General features: G+C 51.2%; 1 protein-coding gene across 1 annotated transcript in view; it reads right to left on the bottom strand.

Moving 5' to 3' along the window:
* Positions 1-1,263: 1,263 nt before the first annotated feature.
* Positions 1,264-19,199, bottom strand: part of SYT13 (synaptotagmin 13) — a 44,896-nt gene continuing 26,960 nt past the window's right edge. The window contains exons 2-6 of the mRNA XM_026004131.2: positions 15,969-16,194; positions 12,741-12,875; positions 10,949-11,250; positions 6,582-6,711; positions 1,264-4,923 (exon numbers count right to left, since the gene is read on the bottom strand). Of these exons, the coding sequence (XP_025859916.2) occupies positions 4,619-4,923; positions 6,582-6,711; positions 10,949-11,250; positions 12,741-12,875; positions 15,969-16,194 (1,098 nt within the window). The 3' untranslated portion in view covers positions 1,264-4,618. The remainder of the gene's footprint in view (positions 4,924-6,581; positions 6,712-10,948; positions 11,251-12,740; positions 12,876-15,968; positions 16,195-19,199) is intronic.

Genomic DNA, 19,199 nt, shown 5'->3' on the forward strand with positions numbered 1-19,199 from the left:
GGGGCAGAGCTTATTATTTAAGGCAGTTCAGTGGAAAGCCCTGTAAAAAAGTGATTAATAAACTCTTCTACTCTCATCCAGACTCTCAGATATTAGTTTTAGGCTCTGGTGGGCCATATTCATAGTTATCCATGAAACATAGTCCATATATTTGGCTCTGTGGGATAGGACCCACTTCTCCTATTTAATTATGAAAATAAAAATCCTGGTTGTCATTACAATAGAATAGCTATGTGTTCAATATAAAACAAGGAATTGCAAGCACAGACATCTTAGGGCTTTCTTCATGGATTATTTCTCCTTTATAAGAACTTTGGTCTTAATCAGCCCTGGCTAATTCCCTACTGACTATAAAATTCAGGCCCTGCCCTTTGCCTAGTGCCAGAGGCTCTTCCTCCAGAGTCCAGGGCTGTAGCAGCCACCAGGAGGACCTAGGGTGACACAGTCCCCTTGTCCCTGCCCACCTTCTGGAGCGCAGGAGAACCATTGGCTGCTGCACTGATCTTCCAGTGGTAGGAGTATTTCTTTTGGGGGATGTTAGAGAAAGAAGTCTCTAGCTCCTACCTAATTTTTCTTCTCGAGAATGAAGTCAGAGCCCCAAGAGGCCATGCCCAATGCTTGCATCCCTGCTTGTATGTAGCCGCTTTGATTCGATGCTTAAGCAAAGCCATCAGGGTGCTTGAGTACACACACACATGTGCACACGTACACACAGAGAAAACTTTATGATTCGGCAGTTTTACTCACTCCTATAGGGACATACATTAAAGAACCTCGTACACAGAACAAGAGGACACGCACAGTAATGTCCCTAGCAGCCTGGTAATAGAAAAAACAAAGCAACATCTCAATGTACATCAGTAAGAGAATGGGATTGTGGCCTCCCCATACAATGGACCATGATACAGCAGCAAATAAATCAGTAAGTAAATAAACAAATGAACTAGAGCTACCTATGTCTGCGTGGGTCAAGCCAAAAATTCTAATATGGAGCCAAAATAGTGGGATGCAATCTAAATCACGTCGAAAACACACACAAATACTCTTACACTGCTCAGAGTTGGCAAATACCTGGAGTGAAGGGATGAAGACTTGCTTGGGGTGGGGAGAAACACGGCGGTCTCCTGAGTGAGACCAAGGGCTCTTGGATGGCATTTGCCACATTTTGTAAAACTCAGCAGTGGCTTGTGAGGGTTTATCAAATTATTGTTTGTGCATTCAAATATTAAGTGAAAAGGAAAAAGAAAACACCGGGCACCTGACCTAGTTCGAAATTATTTATTTACCACTGAAAGGTTTCTCGCTCCCAAGTATGACACCAGACATAGGACTACAATGTCTCATGCGTCTTTTTGTGCTTCGGTTCATGATTGCAAAACAAACACACACTTAGCACTGACAACAGGAAACACAGGCAGCAGAAACAAATCACAAGGACTAGGTCTCTCTTTTGGGGGTCCTCGCCTCGATCTGGCTTAGGCCATGGCTACCTTTCCATCCCAAAGGAACTGCCCCTGGAGAGCCTCTCTTCCAACTTACCCTCTCTACACAGCGTCATTTGGAGTGATGGGTCACTCAACCCACACCAAGGTCATCTCTCAAATTGAAATGGATAGACCCGTGCCAGGTCTTGACCGATGGGCACTCGGCCAATACATACTGATTTGATGCGAGAAGTGGAGTCACGGATTAATGAGGGTGGACTCCCAGTTCTCGATCCGCATCACCGTATCTAGGAAAGAACCAGGTCATCCTGGGGGCCCCAGCCCTGTCTATGATGGGTTCTCACTTTATTTTCACCTTGTTCCATGCCCTTTCTAGAAAACACTCCCTGACCAAGTACAAGCTGTTCCTTTCAAAAATGATCAGTTGATTTCACACAAGCTCAATTACTCGTGGTTGGTAGTAAATTGTAAATGTGTCTGGTACCACGTACGTGGAAGCGAAGATTACTGAAGTCTGTCGATTTGGCAGTCTGGGCAACTTGCAATTCACCAAGATGGAGTTTTGGTGGAAAATCACAGCAAATATATTCTCTTCTAATCATTAGTTACATTTATACGGAAGCTACGAGCTCTCATCAGGTGGAGGGGAGTACTCGCATGTGAATGTTCAGGCCGACTGCTGAGATGGCGGATGCTTTTATCATTGAGGACTCAGGGCAGACTGATTTTTATGTCACTTCCATAAGGTATCTTTTCCTGTCTACTTCCCTATCCAATCTTCATTCATTAATTCATTCAACAGATATTTAATGAGGGCCCACGAGCTAGCTTTATTCTAGGTTTCTGGAACACAGCGGTGAACACAAAGGGCAAAACCACCTGCAAGACCTATCTTGTTCCTGTGCATGGCTGCTAAGTGAGATGTCCTGTGGTGGCATTTGATTCCTATCGGGGGCAATCTTTAGTTTGGAATCTGGAAAACGAAATCCTTGGAGTACAAAGGAATGGATGCCTGGTGATGGGACGACCATGGGCAGAGTTGATATTTCTGGCATCAGAGGCTCCCCAACCAACCTCAGACATCCTGCAGTACAACTGTGGGGCAGGTGCATAGATTTCTAAGGAAGCAGAATCCATGTTTCCTGATTTTCAGTCTAGAATCCAGACTTTTCTACATCGGAGTAGCAGATGTTGCCAAGAAGAGAGTACTGGTCAGCCCACATAGGAAATGTTTTGTTTTCTTGTGGCCATGCCAACCAAAACCGGGGGACCAGAGTGCGAGGGGAGCCTCAATAACATGTTATAGGAAATTACTAACAAATGCTTTGCCTAAAAAAAACTTGGCAGGAGGTGGCCAACCCTAATGAGCAAGATTTCCAATTATCTGAAAGACTTTCCAATTAAGCAGGGATTCGATATATTTTTTTTTGTTCGGATGCTTTTCTACGGCACAGAAAGGGAAAGTCATGACCAACGGTGATGAGGCCCCTGCTCCGATTCTCAGGGGGAGGCCAAGAATGGCCTGACTTGTTGCAGGCATGAAGCATGGCCCTTACCCACTTCGCCTGGGGGTTCCCTTGTAGATCACAGGACTGGGTGACAATTGAAAGCCCAGTTTGGATATCAGTAGCGACGAGCCCAAATGCAGAGTCCATGGTTCTGGAAGTGCCTGGGATGGTTCTGGCACCTTCCAGTCATTGTCAGCTGCCATCTTGAAGCTTAAAGATGATCTGCGGGTGGCTACAGTTTGTTTTTAGTCAGGGAGCGCCCAGAGTTTCTGAACACTAGTTCATCATTCACAGAGCTAGAGTTGCCATGTCATTGGGCCTATTTTACAGGTGGCCAACAACAGAACCCAGGGATCCTGGTTCATGGGCAAATACTATACCCACTCAGCAAGATTCAGCATTTAATTGACCATGTGGACAGTTGTTTGGAATAAGAAGGTAGGAATTTGAAACCTAGCTGCTGGTTACTTACTGATGAAAGTGGCGGCCCTGAAAATTGAGGAAGGGAGGCACATTTGCAAAAGACTCTCTTTTCCTATTTCAAGTTCCCTTCTTCTCTCACTTCCATGTAGCCAGATACAATAGACTAAATCAATATGTGCCTCACACTGAATTCCTCCCGAAATGGCTGCAACGCTGAGAAAGATGGATCTGTCTCAGATGGTCACTTTGGTGATGCTGGTGGGTGTGACAACTAGCGCCTGGTGACAACCAGGGGATCCCACCTATACCTTGTTAAGGAAGATCTCCCCGAGTATAACATAAACTGATTTTGAGATAAAACAACAGAGTTCTTCAATAAAAAGCACAAAGTTCAATCCAAGAACAGGATCTGAAGAGCACAAATGAAAACATTAAGAAATAAAATAATTAAATAAAAACAAACAAACCCAGAGAGGCCTCCCAAATTTCACACTGACAGTTGAGATGTCCAGCATCGGAGCTGGCTGCCCCAGGGTGTTGGAGTCTTGACTGGGACTCTGGGAAAACCTGTCTGGAATGTCGCAGAAGGGATTTCTCCGAGTGCACTGCTCCAACCTCTGCATCAAAACCACATGGTGCTTGTTAAAAATGCAGGTGCCTGGGTTGTGGCCAGGAATATTGATTTGGAATGTCAACAGGTGGGCCCCCGGGGGATCTGCTGGTGATCTTCACACACTAAGGTTCGAGAACCTTAGTTACTGGGTTACCGTCATGGGTCAGGGGCACAATTTCATGCTGGCTAAGACGTCATCCCACCCTGACACTCCCTAACTCTAGGAGTTGATCCAGGATACTTTATTTCCTCCATCAGTTTTGAAATGCTTATTTTTAAAGACCCCCATTCTTTGTAGACATTATTCTCCACATTAAACTTTCCCTGCATCTGGCCTGACCCCACCTGAGAAACCTGCCCATGGGCTGTATTTGACAAGTGTCTCTTCCACAGCACAGATGAGCAAAATGCACTCTGCAGTGCAACCCAAATGTCCTGTTTCCACACACTGCCCTGCTCATGTTTTTGAAACAAGAATGTACTAAGAGAGGGACGGGGTCCTGGCCTTTGCAAACACATCTGTCTCCTGGGTGTCAGAATGAGGATGGGGTACAAAGAGGACGTCGAAGAGAAGAGCAGGGCTGGACGGGCTGGGCTGTGCCCGAGAAGGGAGGAGCCCAGGTGGCTGGCTACAGATGCAGCTGGTGCCACATGGCGATCTGCCGGCGAGGGTTCTTGAGCATCTCCTCCCAGTGGCTGCGCTCGGAGCCCGAGGCGTGCAGGCCCAGGCTGCAGTGGCCAAGCGCACAGCTCTGCCCCTCCTCATCCTGGCCCAGCACCTCCAGCTCCACGCTAGAGGCCTGCAGCAGCTCATCGGGCAGCTCGAACATGATCATCTCGTTCCACACGGGGTTGATCTTGTGCTTGGCCCGTTTTGTCTGCTTCTTCTTCAGCTTCTGCGCCTGATGCTTTAAGGTCACCTTGACAGAGACATCTGGGGGAAAGAGAGAGACAGAAGGGTGAGCTTGTGGGGTGTGGTGGGCCCAGGGTGATGCTCCGTCTTAGGGCTGGAGAGACAGCATCTCTGGCTGAAGATCTATACCGAGGCTCCCCCTCTCCAGGCCCACCCCCTTCTGCCGCCATCACTGGGTTATACATTTTGTCAACAATTATTAAATGCCTACCCTGAGGCACTAGACATGGGGGTACAGCAAAAGTTCTTGCCTCCATAGATCTTAGACTGTAGTGTGGAAAACCAACAACAGTATAATACAACAGGGTGGTCACTGGGTGGCCCACGATTGGGTCAGGCTGGAAGCGCAACTTGCCATGCACCCTTCCAAGTGTCTTCATGTCCCACATCAAACCAGGTCCACAATAATGGCTCAGGTATACTGCAGCTATGATTTTCAATTCAGACCAGAAAAACTGAGCCATCCCCATGCCTTCATCCCATCGGTTCTCCATCCGAGCATTTTTGTGGATTATTTAGATAGAAGGTCTCCTGCTGGTTGGTTTAGTTCTTCTCTTCTGTTGGTTTATAAATTTTACTTGAGCACCCCAGCTTCATAGGGTGAGGGTGAGGGCAGACTGCCTTGGCCCCTACAGGTACTGCACCACTAGAGCTGTCCCCCCAGGACATCAGCACAGGTCACAGGACAAGCTTGCATGGAACACTACAAGGCTCAGAAGCTGGATTATGTTTTCATTAGTCAAGGTTCCTGAAGCTAATGCGAGAATAATTGTTCCCCGGTATTTATGGCTATAATTATCACCCCCGGGTGGCTACTTTGTTATTTCAGCAGATAGATTTGAGAGACAGTGTTGTGTTGTAATTGTCCTGACAGGAGCTGTAAAAAAAAAAAAAAAAAAAAGCAGGAAGCAAAGAATTGTCTGGAGGGGATGAGGAAAGGCACTGAATTCTGACACTTTGGCTGGGGGCTCTGTAGGCAAGACCAGCTCTTCTGATTTCATTTGCCCCAAATTCAAAGGTTCTGAATGCGGTGGTAATTCTTTATTTGTATCCTGCTATAAATATCTGTTTATTTATATCCTGCTATGAACACTTGGCTCTGGGTCCAGGTATCACGCTGCTAACCAGTGCTGCTTGCTTTCCTGCTCTGACAAGAGAGCCTCTTTGGTGCCCAAGACTCGAGGTCTGTGCTGGGGGATCCAGAAGGAAAAACTGAGGCTTCCAGAATGTTGAAGAGATGCTTACTTGGGTATATGGGGCACAGACGCCCTAGCTTCGGGCAGCCTCAGCCCATGCACCCACACACCTTCTGTCAGCACCCACACTCAGCTGGTGTGGGGGTGGCAGGTTGGCAAAAACTGAGAAGAAAGAAGAGACTGGGGTGGGTGTGGGGCACACAGTGATGGTGAGCTAAGACAGGAGGGCAGCCTGGCCTTCCTGACAGCTACCAGTGAGGTGCATCCAGCCCAGTGGGGGTGACAGGCTGAGCTACAGTCCAGATACTCCTCTCTGTGGCTACGGTTTGATCCTTAGTTTCTTCTGATCACGAGTAAGACTGGTTCTTCACATGTGGGTCTGCAAGGTAGGGAGCTCTAGGTAGGGTGTACCCAGGCCCGAGAAAGGGATTGGCTCAGGGGTACATGATATGAATTTAAAGAAGAGCGTGTGATCTCACTCACCCTTTCCTAGAAGCGCCTTGGACTGGTTCGAGTGGAGGTTCTTGGCCTTAATGAGCACGACCAGGAGGCGGTTGGCAGCCGGGAGGTAGCTGATGGACACAAGGACCTCTCCAGTTCCTGCAGATGGCTCCTGAAACAGGAGAGAGGATGATGCAGGGGAGCTGCATTTAGGGGTGGCTGCTGACCCATCAACTAAAGCTGAGGCTGGGGTCATACTGGACTTGTATCCAACAGGCATCCCAGAAACCTTTTACCCACCAACAGTACCTTCCCGCAGAAGGGAGGAGGGCACAGAGGAATTATGGGCAGCATGTGCTTTAATAAGAACTTTTCATTTGCACAAAATGTGATTTTCTGAATATCAAGTATTCAAACCCAACACAGAAAACAGATCAAAGAGATGACACTTAGGATGTGGCAGGGGCAGAGGGCCAGGACCCCTTCTGACCCTTCACTACCACCACCCCTACAAACTCTTGGGGTATCTTTATAGAACACTAGGGTTCTAGGGGACACAGTTTGAGAACCATTGCATCCACCGGTCAGGCTCCTGGGGCAGTGGGGAGTTGTGATTCATTACTCTGTTTGAAAAGATAATTCTTTCCAGCCCCTGTAGGGCTGAGAGTCAATAATGTGATGTACAAATGCTGAGCAGGGCCTTGTTTGGTCAACAGAATGGCCAACTGTGTCAACAGAAAAGCTGGGCATGCAGTGGTAGGAAGGGCCCCAGAGACTGCTGGCAATAACCACACTCTGCGGGAGGTAACGGATGCCTCCGCGAAGCGTCCAACATGCCTCTCCTCCGTCTCTGGCTTTAGAGCATCTCTGCTGAAATTCCTACAAGAATTTGGAAATTTGGGATGCCTGGGTGGCTCAGTGGTTGAGCATCTGCCTTTGGCTCAGGGAGTGTTCCCGGGTCTGGGCATCGAGTCCCACGTTGGGCTCCCTGCAAGGAGCCTGCTTCTCCCTCTGCCTATGTCTCTGCCTCTCTCTCTCTTATGAATAAATGGTTAAACCTTTAAAAAAAAAAAGAATTTGGAATTTCAACAAACCCAGCGAGGGACATAAATGACCCAAAGAGCCCCCCAGGAGGCAGATGTCTGTCACTGACCCAAGTTGGTACTGAGGGTATAGACGCTGGCACCAGACCATCTGGGGCTGAGCTCCAGTCATACCATTCCCTCGCTGTGCACCCTCCAGCATGCTACCTAACTTCCCCACGCCTCCAGATCCTCGTCTGTAAAATGGGAATAATAATATATCCCGCCAATGGGCCCGGCCCACAGTAAGCACCGTGGAACTATCCGCTGAGATTATCACCATCGATCATCAAGGAAGGACAACCAGCACTTTTTGAGATGACTAAGTGGGAATATTGTTTCTGGATGAAGAGGAGTCAGTCTGGGTTTTGGGAGGGGGTCTGGATGAGGCTGGCCAGCCCTCTGCCCAGTCACCCCTTTCCTCTGGGGGAAAGAATGTCTTCAACCTGACCCAGTGATTCAAAAGGCCCTGAGTAACTAGGTCACATGACAAAATGATTCAGGAGCTGCCAGGGACTTTGGCAATGACAGGAATAATAGCAGCTAAGACTAATTAAACACTTACTATGTGCTAGGTGCAATTGCATCATCTATCCCACTAGGCTGGAAGCTCCACAAAGCCATTGCCCAGCAGGTAGCATCCAGCTGACACACATCAAATACTTGTGAGAAAGAAGAGTGAGACATCCTACTGAATCTTGACAACAACCCTAGCGACACTAATCTCATTCCTGTTTTACGCAGAAGACCTTGACTCTGAGAGGGCACGTCACTGCCTGAGGTCACGTAGCCAAAGTAAGGGAAGTACCAAAGCCGAGCCTTGAACGGAGGTCTAGTCTGACACCGAAGCCCGAGTCCTAACCCGGGGCTTTTCAGACGTCTCATTCCACACTGAAGGAAGTGGGCCCAGGGACCTGTCTGGGCACCCAGAGGGGTGGCAGCAGTGCTGGCATGGGCCCCAGCCTCCCGATTCAAGATCACTTCTTGGAGGTCCACGGTTGGCCTGGGCTGTAGCTGGGGACAATCCAGCATCAGCGTCCTGTCTCCCCTAAGCCAGGTGAGAGGAGTCTGGGCCCGTCAGCTGGTGAAGGGCTTGTCAAGAGCCCCGGATGAGCCCCACCGGCTGTACCAGAGCCCGGCGATCTTAGCAGCCTCTACCTCCTCGGCTCTGCTGCTTCAAGCACCTACCAACAAAAATAAGGCTTCCTTCACCCTCACCCTGCCCCCATCTTTCTCCTGGGCTCTCCATGAGTCATCCAAGATGCCCTTGGAGTGGGTTGCTCCATGATCCTTGGTGACGCACATGCCACATTTTGGCTGAGCGTCTTCCGGTGCGAACTGGGGCACGGACAGCCCCTCCGTTAACCCATTCTGGCCTAGAGGAGAGAGGCTCCGGGGCCGCAGCCACTTGAAGGTTGCACCCACCTCATTCACATTAGCTCACACGCTCCAGTTGGGGCCAGGCCCACCCACCCTCACCCGCCTGGGGTGCCAGGGCCTACATCTGCCAACATGCTGCCTCTGACATCGCTCACAAGCGTGGAAGCAGGCTAGCGGGCCACGAGGGTGTGAGGGTGTCTTTGTGGCACGGTAGCACCTATGAGTATGATGCTGAGGACAGTGAGCACGCCGTGATGGGATGGGCTTCCTCTTAATTACCGCTGTGTCCCCAGCTCCTGGCATGGGGCCTGGCACCTGCTGGAAACCGGCAAGGTATTCTTGGGATGAATGAACATGTTTTGCTCTTCTAGGAGGGAGGGACAGCCCATCCAAGACTTCCCCCTGGAGAGGCTAGATCGGCCCCCGTGGCACCAAAGTCTCCAAAGCCCTGGGGGAGCCCCTCCACTTCCAGAGAAAGCTGGTTTACCAGCTGAATAAACCAATGTGTCAGATCCTCTTCCCCGGCTGTGATTCTGCTCAAGTCCCAAATCACACACTCATTAGAGAGCGTGCTTCCGAACAGCCTGGTTCCAGCTGAGAATGGCTGTCAATTTTTATTGACTTTCTGAGCCCAGGAAAGAAAGAAAAGTAAGGCAAGGAAGAGATGGTAGCAGAAAGGAGGGGGGGCAGGTGTCCCCATCGGCCGGAACCATCAGGAAAGGCTGTGGCCAATGGGGCCTCCCGTGCAGCAGGGCACTTCCATGGCACCGTGGCGAGGACACAGCACCCGACCTACAGCCAGACCAACCTGGCCGCAAGGCCGAGCTGGTGGCGTCCCAGCTGGGTGACCCTGTGTGGGTTACCCAACCACCCTAAGCCCCAGTCCCCGTGTCTGTAAATGAGTCACAGCGTCGTTTCCACCTGGCTGCTTTGAGAAAGAACTGAAGTGACGTTCCAAGCACAGGAATTGATAGATGGTGAGTACTCGAAAATTAATGCCCTTTTTAGTATTTTTATTACTCGAGCACAGGAGTCACTGAATGCTTTCTGTGAAGGGCCACGCAGTAGGGCTTTGTGGGCTAGGTGGTCTCCCGATGAGGCACTGACCAGCTGCTTGAGACTGGTCCCCAGAAGGTTCCATCCATAGTGGCAGGCCCTGACCCGAGGGCCTAAATAACCACACACTGTCCTAGGGTCCTGACCTCTCCAACCCCTCGCTGCCCAGCCTGTGAGGAACAATAGATTGCTCCCAAGGGACCCCTCTCTGAACAGTGCAGCCTCTCGGCAGACCCTTCACATCCACTCTCAGCTCCCCCGGCAGCAGAGGCGTGGGGAGAACTGTCCCAGGGCTGGTGGCCACAGAGAGCTCTGAGCTCTGGGGCTGCCCCAACCCAGTCCGTCCTTCAAAGCTCAACACAAACACCACTTCACACCAGGCCTTCCAGAACCCTCCATCAGGGTACTTCATTCACATTAGCCTCTCTTAGATGTCCTAGGATTCAACACAGGTCCAATATCATTGCTTTCATCGTCACTCGCTTGCTCCAATGCATCCCTCTGGCCTGTAAGTTCTATGGAGAGACGGGCTCTATGTGGTGTCATCCCCGGTGCAGTGCGTGGCACGCAGGAGGGACACAGGGAGCGTCCATGAACTCAGATGGGGATATTACTGTCAGCATTAGAGCCAATACACTCATAACATGTTTTCCATGATGGCAGGGGCATCTTTGCATGGCAAGCTAGAAGCAAAAGCAGACACCAGGAATTCCACAGTCTGGGCTATGCGTCTGCTCCAGCCTTCCACCCGGTTCACCACTCCAATCTTCCTTGCACGTGCGCATCACGCACACCCACACACTGGGAAGGTTTGTGAAACTTGCTGGCCCAGTGCCTCCACCCCAAGCTCCACTACCAGGTTTCACCTTTCCCGGCAAGGGGTTACCCTACCTTAACTGAAGTCTTCAGCTCGCCCCACTGGGCGGCCCCCAGAGGCACAGACACCCCGTCCAGGCCCAGGCGGAGCTCCCCGACCACGCTGTGGCGCGAGAAGCGGTCGCAGGTCCGCAGGGTCAGCAGCAGGGTGGCTGTGGGCAGCTCCTCCTCCGCCAGGGGGAGCACCAGGCCTTCCTCCCAGGTGGTGTGCAGCTGCCGCTTCCTCAGAGCCGTCTGGGCCTCCACGGTCCGGGTCTTGTTGGTCACGCTGCCTTGGATGTAGCAGTCACAGCCTCCGTCGTGGCTGCTGGTCACAGCTGCAGCCAACGAGACAGGGCAGGGGAGAAGCACAGGTGGGCCCGAGCTGCCGGGTCTGGCTTCGTGGTTGTGACCTCAGGGTCTGAGAGCCTCAGGCTGACCACCGTGGCTTTGTGGAATCACCTCTCAGTGAGACTCAGAAACAGCAGCTCCCCCGAGGTGGCCAGTGTCACACACACTGTCCCCAGACCACAGGGACACTATGGGGTGCTTCCCAGAGACCCACCCTCTGCCTATGAGGTGTCCCCGGGATGCCAGGCCCCACAAACCTCTAATGACTTCTGTGCTCTGATACCGTACCTGTTTGTTCTGTCCTTTAAACATTTACCACATAGCCACTGGTGACACGACTTGCTTGGCCACTACCTCTGTCATTCTCTTATTCTAAACTTGGGTGTTTTTAACGCTTCACAGTGTGAACTGATCCAGAAACTTGTACCCGTGATGCTCTTCTGGCTGGCTGCTCAATGATCCCCTGGGAAATGGTAGCTGACCTTTCCCAGGAAGAGAAGGTGAAAAACTGAAGCCATGTGTCCTGCTAGAACTTTCCACCAAGCTCCAGGGGAACTGGGGTTTAGTCCTGACTCTGGCACCAATAGCTGGAGTGATCTCAGACAAGTCACCTGATTGCTAGGCCTCAGTTACTAATCTGCTAAATGGGACTGTTGTGAAGACCAAATGTCATAAAGTATGTGAAAATGCTAAAAAAAAACTTGAAAGAACATAAAAAGGAGAAACACTCCCTAGAAACAGAAAATTTAATACAGAAGGCCAATTTCTCCTGCTCACAGCTCCCAGGAGCCATAGAATGGTCCACTGTTAACCTCAATTCCTTTGCAAAGCCTCAGCTTTGTTTGCTGATGGTAAAGTGAACTGGTGGGGTAGGGAGACCAGGGACATCCTGACCCCCTCGGAAAGACTGCCCAGTTCTTGGATTTCAGCAGCTTCGCTGCCCATTCAGAATCCCCTCCACATCTGGCACAAAGCCCCATTCAATGTCAAAGGCACCTGCGGCAGGGTATGGCTAGCTCTTCACTAAAACCCCCTTCCTCTTTGTGCCGAGCACCTGCTAAGCCACATTTCCCAGGCTCCTTGGCAGCCAGTGGCCATGTGACCGAGCTCCAGGGGCGAGCAGGAGTGACGCATGTTCTGTGCAGGTCATGCATGCTTTTAAGGGACGGTTGTGCTCTCTCCCTCTTCTCCCTCTCTTCCACCTGCTAGGTTCAGATGACAAGGAGGCCTGGGAGGATTACGGAGCCCCTGATAGAAGGAGCCTGGTACCCGAATCCCCATTTGGGGGAAGGATATTTGCCAACCAGGATTCTCCACTTTGGAGGTTATACGAGAGGGGCTGGGAACTATACACACATTTCAGGGTTCGTTCATTACAGAGTGCTCCCTTGGGCCACAGATGCTCTCATCCCCCCTGCCCAGCTCCTACAGGGGAGACGGACACATGGAATCCCATGAAAGTCAAATAAAGTAATACCTTCCAGACGAGTAACAAACAGTTCTGCTTTCTGCTGGTCATAGTCCAAGCGGTAGTGGAGTTTGGGGGCTTGGTTCCAACTGGCAGCCTTTTCTGGGTTCCAGGCCTCCATGACACACACATCCTCCACCACACCTGGTAAGAGAGGTAAGGCCGTCACTGCCACCCACGCCAGGGACCTGTCTTCTAGATCATGTCTTTCCCATCTGCCACCTATGCCATGAATATAAACCGAAGGCTCTCTGGCTGAGTGCCAAGTCGTGGTGGACACACCAGAGTGACGCCTGATGTCCTGGGATTATATATTTTTTAATATTTATTTATTTATTTATTTATTTATTTGACACAGAGAGAGCACAAGCAGTGGGGGAGACAGGCAGAGGGAGAGGGAGAAGCAGGCTCCTCGGGGAGCAGGGAGCCCGACACGGGGCTTGATCCCAGGACCCCGGGATCATGACCTGAGCTGCAGGCAGATGCTTAACCAACTGAGCCATCCAGGCACCCCTGGGTTTATAGTTTGAAGGATGGTCATAGCCTAGTGGCCAAGATATGGGCTTTGCTGTCACACTTGAGCTGCCAAGTGATAGTTACGTGACCCTGGACAAGTGACTTCTCAGTTTCCTCATCTTTACACTGGGGTTAATCATAGTCCCTTTTTTTCTAGAGTTACTTGCATGAAATGAAGTAAGGCGGGGAAAGTACATGACCCAGGGCCCGGCCCACAGTGAGCTTTGAGTAAGGGAAATTGTCACGGCCTGTGTGGCCCTTTCACCCTGTTTCAGGCAAGCCAAGCCCAGCCCATCTCCACCTGTCCCAGAGTCTAATCCCTGCTCCTCTGGTGTTCACGGCTGGAGATAAGTGTGAAAGAGTGAGGCTGGAGGGAGCAAGTGGATGCTGGGGAGGGTCAGGGGTTGTGGTGGGACTTCAGGGGAGGCTGAAGAAATGCTTGTGGAATGAATGAATGAATGAATGACCATATGTTTAATTCAGAAGTTCCTAAAAACACAAATATTGCTCATTCTGTACCTCATTTGAACAGGAGCCAAACATCTGGGAGACTGTCATGAGTCAAACATATTCCAAGAATCAGAGGATTCAGCAGCTGTAGCAGACTCCACTTTAGGCCAATTGGAATTTTTAAATTTTTTTTTATCTTCAGAACAAATTTAGAGAGTAGATATTTAAAGGACTATTTAACTTCCAAATGGTTTGTTATGTGGTGAAAAATTCCCCTGGTGCATCTAAGTAAGGAACAGATTGACCAGGCTGTGACCAATGAGTAAAACAAAACCAACACACATGCAGGACCCATGTGGCTTCCAAGGGCGCCGCACGGAGGACCACAGCAGGGTCAGTGCCAGGAGGGGGCCTGCCTGGCACCCAGAGCTCTCTGCTCTCAGATGACCTCAGCCTTCAAAATCAAAAACAGACCAAAGCCGGCCCCACTTGGTAATGCAGGGATGGATTCAGCTTCCAGAAACGGGACGCTGAGCTCCAGAGAGAGCTGAGGATCGTCACGGCTGGGAGCAAGACATGTCCAGCATCCTAGGGACAATATCCAATAGGCACCCCCATGCCTCTGGCCAATACTGCTGAAGAATCAACTCCTGATTGCTTTCTGTCGAGCTAGTGCTTGGCTTCCGGGGTGGGAAAAAAGAAAGAGGAATGACGACAAAGAGAAGATGAGCTAATGTTCTGAATTCTTCAAAGTTCCAGTCTCTGACACACTCTCCTGTTCTTCGTGGTGGAGAGCAACCAATCCTGGCTTCATCATAGCTTTGAGAAATTATGATTCTGATCACTACCCCCAAGGCTCCTCATGCAAGCTCTTCCCCACCCTCCAAGCTTAAGCTCTCAAGTTCTCCATGGGTCTATTTTTATCTATTTAAAACAAGCAGGTTGGATCACCTGGGTGGTTCAGTCTGTCAGCGTCTGCCTTTGGCTCAGGTCATGATCCTGGGCTCCTAGGATCGAGTCCTGCATCAGGCTCCCTGCTCAGCAGGGAGTCTGCTTCTCCTTCTCCCTCTGCCCCTCCCCCTGCTCATGCTCTCTGTCTCTCAAATAAAAAGACAATCTTTAAAATAAAAACAAAATGTAGGCTGGAGGCTAAAAGTGAAGCAGATTCATTCATGCCACAGGCGCTACATGAATCTGTTCTTCAAGAAATGCCAGGCTAATCACCATGGTCCTGGGCAGGTCTAGGTGGAAGGGTGTCTGTCCGCTGGCCACATGGGGTACAGCTGGATCCGGGCCAGGAGATGCACAAAAATCGGGGTCAATGTCAGAGCTGCTTCCTCTACTGCCATCTCCTTGTCCAACCACATGCACAAAACCCCCAAACCACACAGCCATCCATTCTCCCGGCCGTATTTCTTGTCTCCTTAAGAAAGCCTGCATGCGGGCAGCCCCAGTGGTGCAGCGGTTTAGTGCCGCCTGCAGCCTAGGGTGTGATCCTGGAGACCCGGGATCGAGTCCCACATCAGGCTCTCTGCATGGTGCCTGCTTCTCCCTCTGCCTGTGTCTCTGCCTCTCTCTCTCTCTCTCTCTCTCTCTCTCGTCTCTATGAATTAAATAAATAAATAATCTTAAAAAAAAAAAAAGAAAGCCTGCATGCTCCTTTGGGTTAGGGATGTGTCTGCTTTGCACATCTGCCCCAGAGCCCAGCACAGCACTGTACCCTGAACGGTGTTCTATCTTGAAGTCCACACTGATGAGAAGGAGGGAAACACAATAATAACAATATGTTGTGATTACATCCTTTGGGCCACATCCTGGGATGAGTACTTTGTATACGTTATTTTATTTATACTTCACTACAGCCCTACTGGGCAGATAATTCTGCAGTCCCATTTTTATGTATAAGGAAAGTGAGGCCCAGAAAGGTTAGCAACAGGACCAAGGCCACACAGCAAGTACATGAAAGGGCAGAGACTCGAACCCATGATGCTGAAAGCCCACGATCTAATCATGACTCTTCTGCATGACTTGGAGGACCCTCCACTGCCCAGTGGGAAGCTGGAGGTCTGGGAGGGAAGCGATGCAACAATAGACCTGCAGGAATAAAGCACCATAGCTCCGGCCCCGGGCCCACCTGCTTGCCCAGAGTTAAACGCTATGGATGCTGGGCCTGGCCATGTGCGGCATCTACAGAGACGCTGTTAGGCAGCCCCCCCCCCGCCCCCTCCCCCAGTCCTGCCTATAGAGGAACCAGGGGCAGGAGACCCCTACCATTCTGAGGAAGGATGAACAGCTCCTCTGTGACCTGCCTCTTGAGGCGGCTGTCATTCGGGGCCTGGGGGCTGGCAGGTGCAGCAGGCTCCTCTGTGGTCTTCAGAGTGTAGTCCGCATAGTTGATGACCTCCGGGGCTGTCACAGCTGGCCTGGGTCCGTAGATGTCTGGAAACTTGAGGAGGGCTCGGGGCTGGACGGGCTCCGTGGACTTTTTAACATTGAACTGCAAACACACATCGCTTGGATTAGTCCATGAGGGGACCGGATCCCGCCTGTGTCCTACCCACAGAGAGGAGATGCCGTGACCTGACCTTTCATGAGAGGCCGAGGGAAGACTGTGGTCCCTTTCCGCATTTAGGGGCACCACCTAAGAAGCCAAAATGGCATCTCCGAACCTACCAGAAACCACGACATCCTGAGTGAGATTTCAACCCTGTTCATCCATGCCCCCTCCTGCTGCCCACTGGTCCTCTGCTGTGCCCCCAGGGGTTATCCGGGACTGTCACCTGTGCTGCTTGCCTTCCTCCCTCTTCCACCCAGTGGCTCAGAAGTACCAGGATTCCCACCACACTTCGAACAAAATCCAGACCTCAAGCAGTGACCTATGAGCACCTGCCCAACCCGGCCCTACTCACCTCTCTGACACGGCCCAAGAATCCTCCCTCCCACCCTTCCAGCCACTGACCTTTCTGCTTTTCAAACAGGCTGAACTCTTTCTGGGTCTGATTTCTGGCCCCCAACCCCTCCCCCCCAAACCACTCCCCACCCCAGCCTGCTATAAATTAATTCCCTCCCTCATGCCTGTCCCCTCCCTTTCACCACATCCTGCTGTTGGCTTTATAGCACTGAGCTCACCTTCTATTGTTTTGTTATGGGTTGGCCTGTTTGGCCATTAGCGTGGGGCTCCATTAGCAGGGGCATTAGGTCTTGTCTTCCTCCTTCTGTGTCCCCGGTGTCTGCTCAGAGGGAGTACGCAGCATGAAACTATGGCTAGGGCTGCCATGCTTAGCTGTATGGTTTGTGCACTGCACAAAGGAGCCTAGATGAGGGGCAAGTGGGGCAAATGCAGTCTGTGCCCGACTTGCCCAGCTGTATGCCCTGAGGTAGGGCCTTAGTCCACCCAGGGGAAAGAGCGTCTTTTTCTTTACACAAAGGCCCACTCGCTTGTGTAGCTTTAAATCTGCAGGGCTGCTTCACACAGAGGAGTGGAATCTTCTATCTTTGTCTCTATTAGGGGCTGAGATATCTTCTACCTGAGGGATTCAAACCGGCCAGGGGTCAAGGCTGCTCTCTCTAGTGACAGCAATGAGCCAGGGGCTGGGGAGTGGGAGCAGGAGTAGGGCTGGGGGTAATGTGGTCCTGGAGGGGGACAGGACTTAGAAGCTTACGCTGCTGCAAAGTGTGTGTGGACAGTGTTTGCACACTCGACATTCGCCTATCCCAGGATAAATCCTGGACATTCTGTCCTCATTGGCATCTGTCCCTGATCGTTGGTGAGGGAGGCTGGATCTCAGTGAGAAGGCATTCCTAACTGTCCTCATCAACTAGATAACAAATGAGGGGTGCCCCAGGGCTCAAAGGGGCCAGAGGCAGGAGCTGGTTGTCTCCTGGCCACCATGCAGGTTGCTGCCCAGCCCTACAACGCCCTAAGGGACTTAGAGGGGATAAAACACCTCATTCCTCTCTTGGAAACGACAGTACGACCAGCAAAGGCACCTCTATCCCCATCTCTGCTGAGCGTGCCTGGCACGTACGGGCTCGAAAAGCATCTCTGACTTAAATGGAACAAAGCTGCCCAGGAGCAGACCGTGCGGGAGGCAGCAGGATTACAACCCCAGTCAGCCTGGCTCCAAAGCCCACTGTCACTGTGGCTCCGACCTCCTTCCTGAGCCTTCCAGCCTTTACAGGCATAACACCCACCCATCAGAAAACGCCTGTCATTGTCACACATACTGACCAGTACCCCACAGATGGACCTGTATGATTTGCAAAATCAGGTCCCCTTTGCACCCCCACCCACCGCATTGACCGCATCACTGGGCATCAGGGGCCCTGGCTTCTGGTACTGCCCCAACCGCCAGAGCTGAGCAACTCCTGGCAGGTCATTTCACCCCTCTGAGTTGTCACCCCAAGTGACAGGCGATTTCAAGGCTTGTTCCACTCCCACAGTCTGAGCTACAAAGAGGTGAGAGATACAGCTCTTTATTCACAGGTACAGGTGAGTTGGGGAGTCGATCACACACTGGAGAGTAAATAACAGGTATATTTGGCAGTTGGTTGGGGGGCAGGACAGAAGCAGGCAGCAGGCAGTCTGGGGGCGAGCGGATGCAGGCATCCGAGCAAGCAGGCATCTGAGAGGCTGGGGAGGGCTTCAGGGAGGAGCCTGGGTGGGAGCTAGACCTCGGGGCATTGGAAAGCGGGGTCCGGGTCAGGGGGGATAGAGGTGGAGGAAGGCTGTGCTCCTGACCTGATGAGCCCAAGGCCCCGAAAGGAGACACAGAGCAACGGGCTGATGTCCCCATGTCTTTTTTCCTCCACCAAGTGGCGCCCACCTCCAATATTCCATCCAAGTCTGAGTTACATATATTAATTACACTATCGTACAACGAGGAAACAGAGGCTTGAGAAGTTCAGTCATACAGCTGACAAGTGGTATATGATTGGGCCTCCAGATATTTTGACTGCAAATTTGCATCACTTCCACTGCCCTGCAGCTGCTTTAAAAAAGAAGAAAAAAAAAGAACAAATCCCTGTTTGTCTTGGACACTGGATGCTATGTGACGATGGCAGCGTCCGGGTTCGGGCCACTGCTGCTCCATCCTGTTCATCAGACAAGGGCACTTGGCTTCCCACGGGGACTACTGGGCACCCAGGGTCTTCTTGGAGCCATCCTGTCACTTGCTGGGTCCAGAACTATGTCGTTTGGCTGGTTTGGGGGACACTTTTGTGGTTTTACGTTTGGTTTCAAATCCAGTTCAATCACTTTGGAAAGAGGGCTATGTTGATTGCCTTCCAGTTTGATCACATTGGGCCGGTTCTGCATTTTTCGTAGGAAAATAATCACCAGGCTCGGTTCTGACTGAGGCTCCCTCTGTGTTGCCTCAAGTCTCCGCAGAGCCTGGGTCGGCCTTTCTCCCTACTCTGCACATGAAGCTCTGACGAGAGCTTCATGTGCAGCCCCAGAGCACAAAGTTGGGGTTTTCTCAGCTGTCTGCAAATATCCGTCCT

The sequence above is a fragment of the Vulpes vulpes genome, chromosome 5 (assembly GCF_048418805.1).
Source record: "Vulpes vulpes isolate BD-2025 chromosome 5, VulVul3, whole genome shotgun sequence".
Taxonomy (NCBI): domain Eukaryota; kingdom Metazoa; phylum Chordata; class Mammalia; order Carnivora; family Canidae; genus Vulpes; species Vulpes vulpes.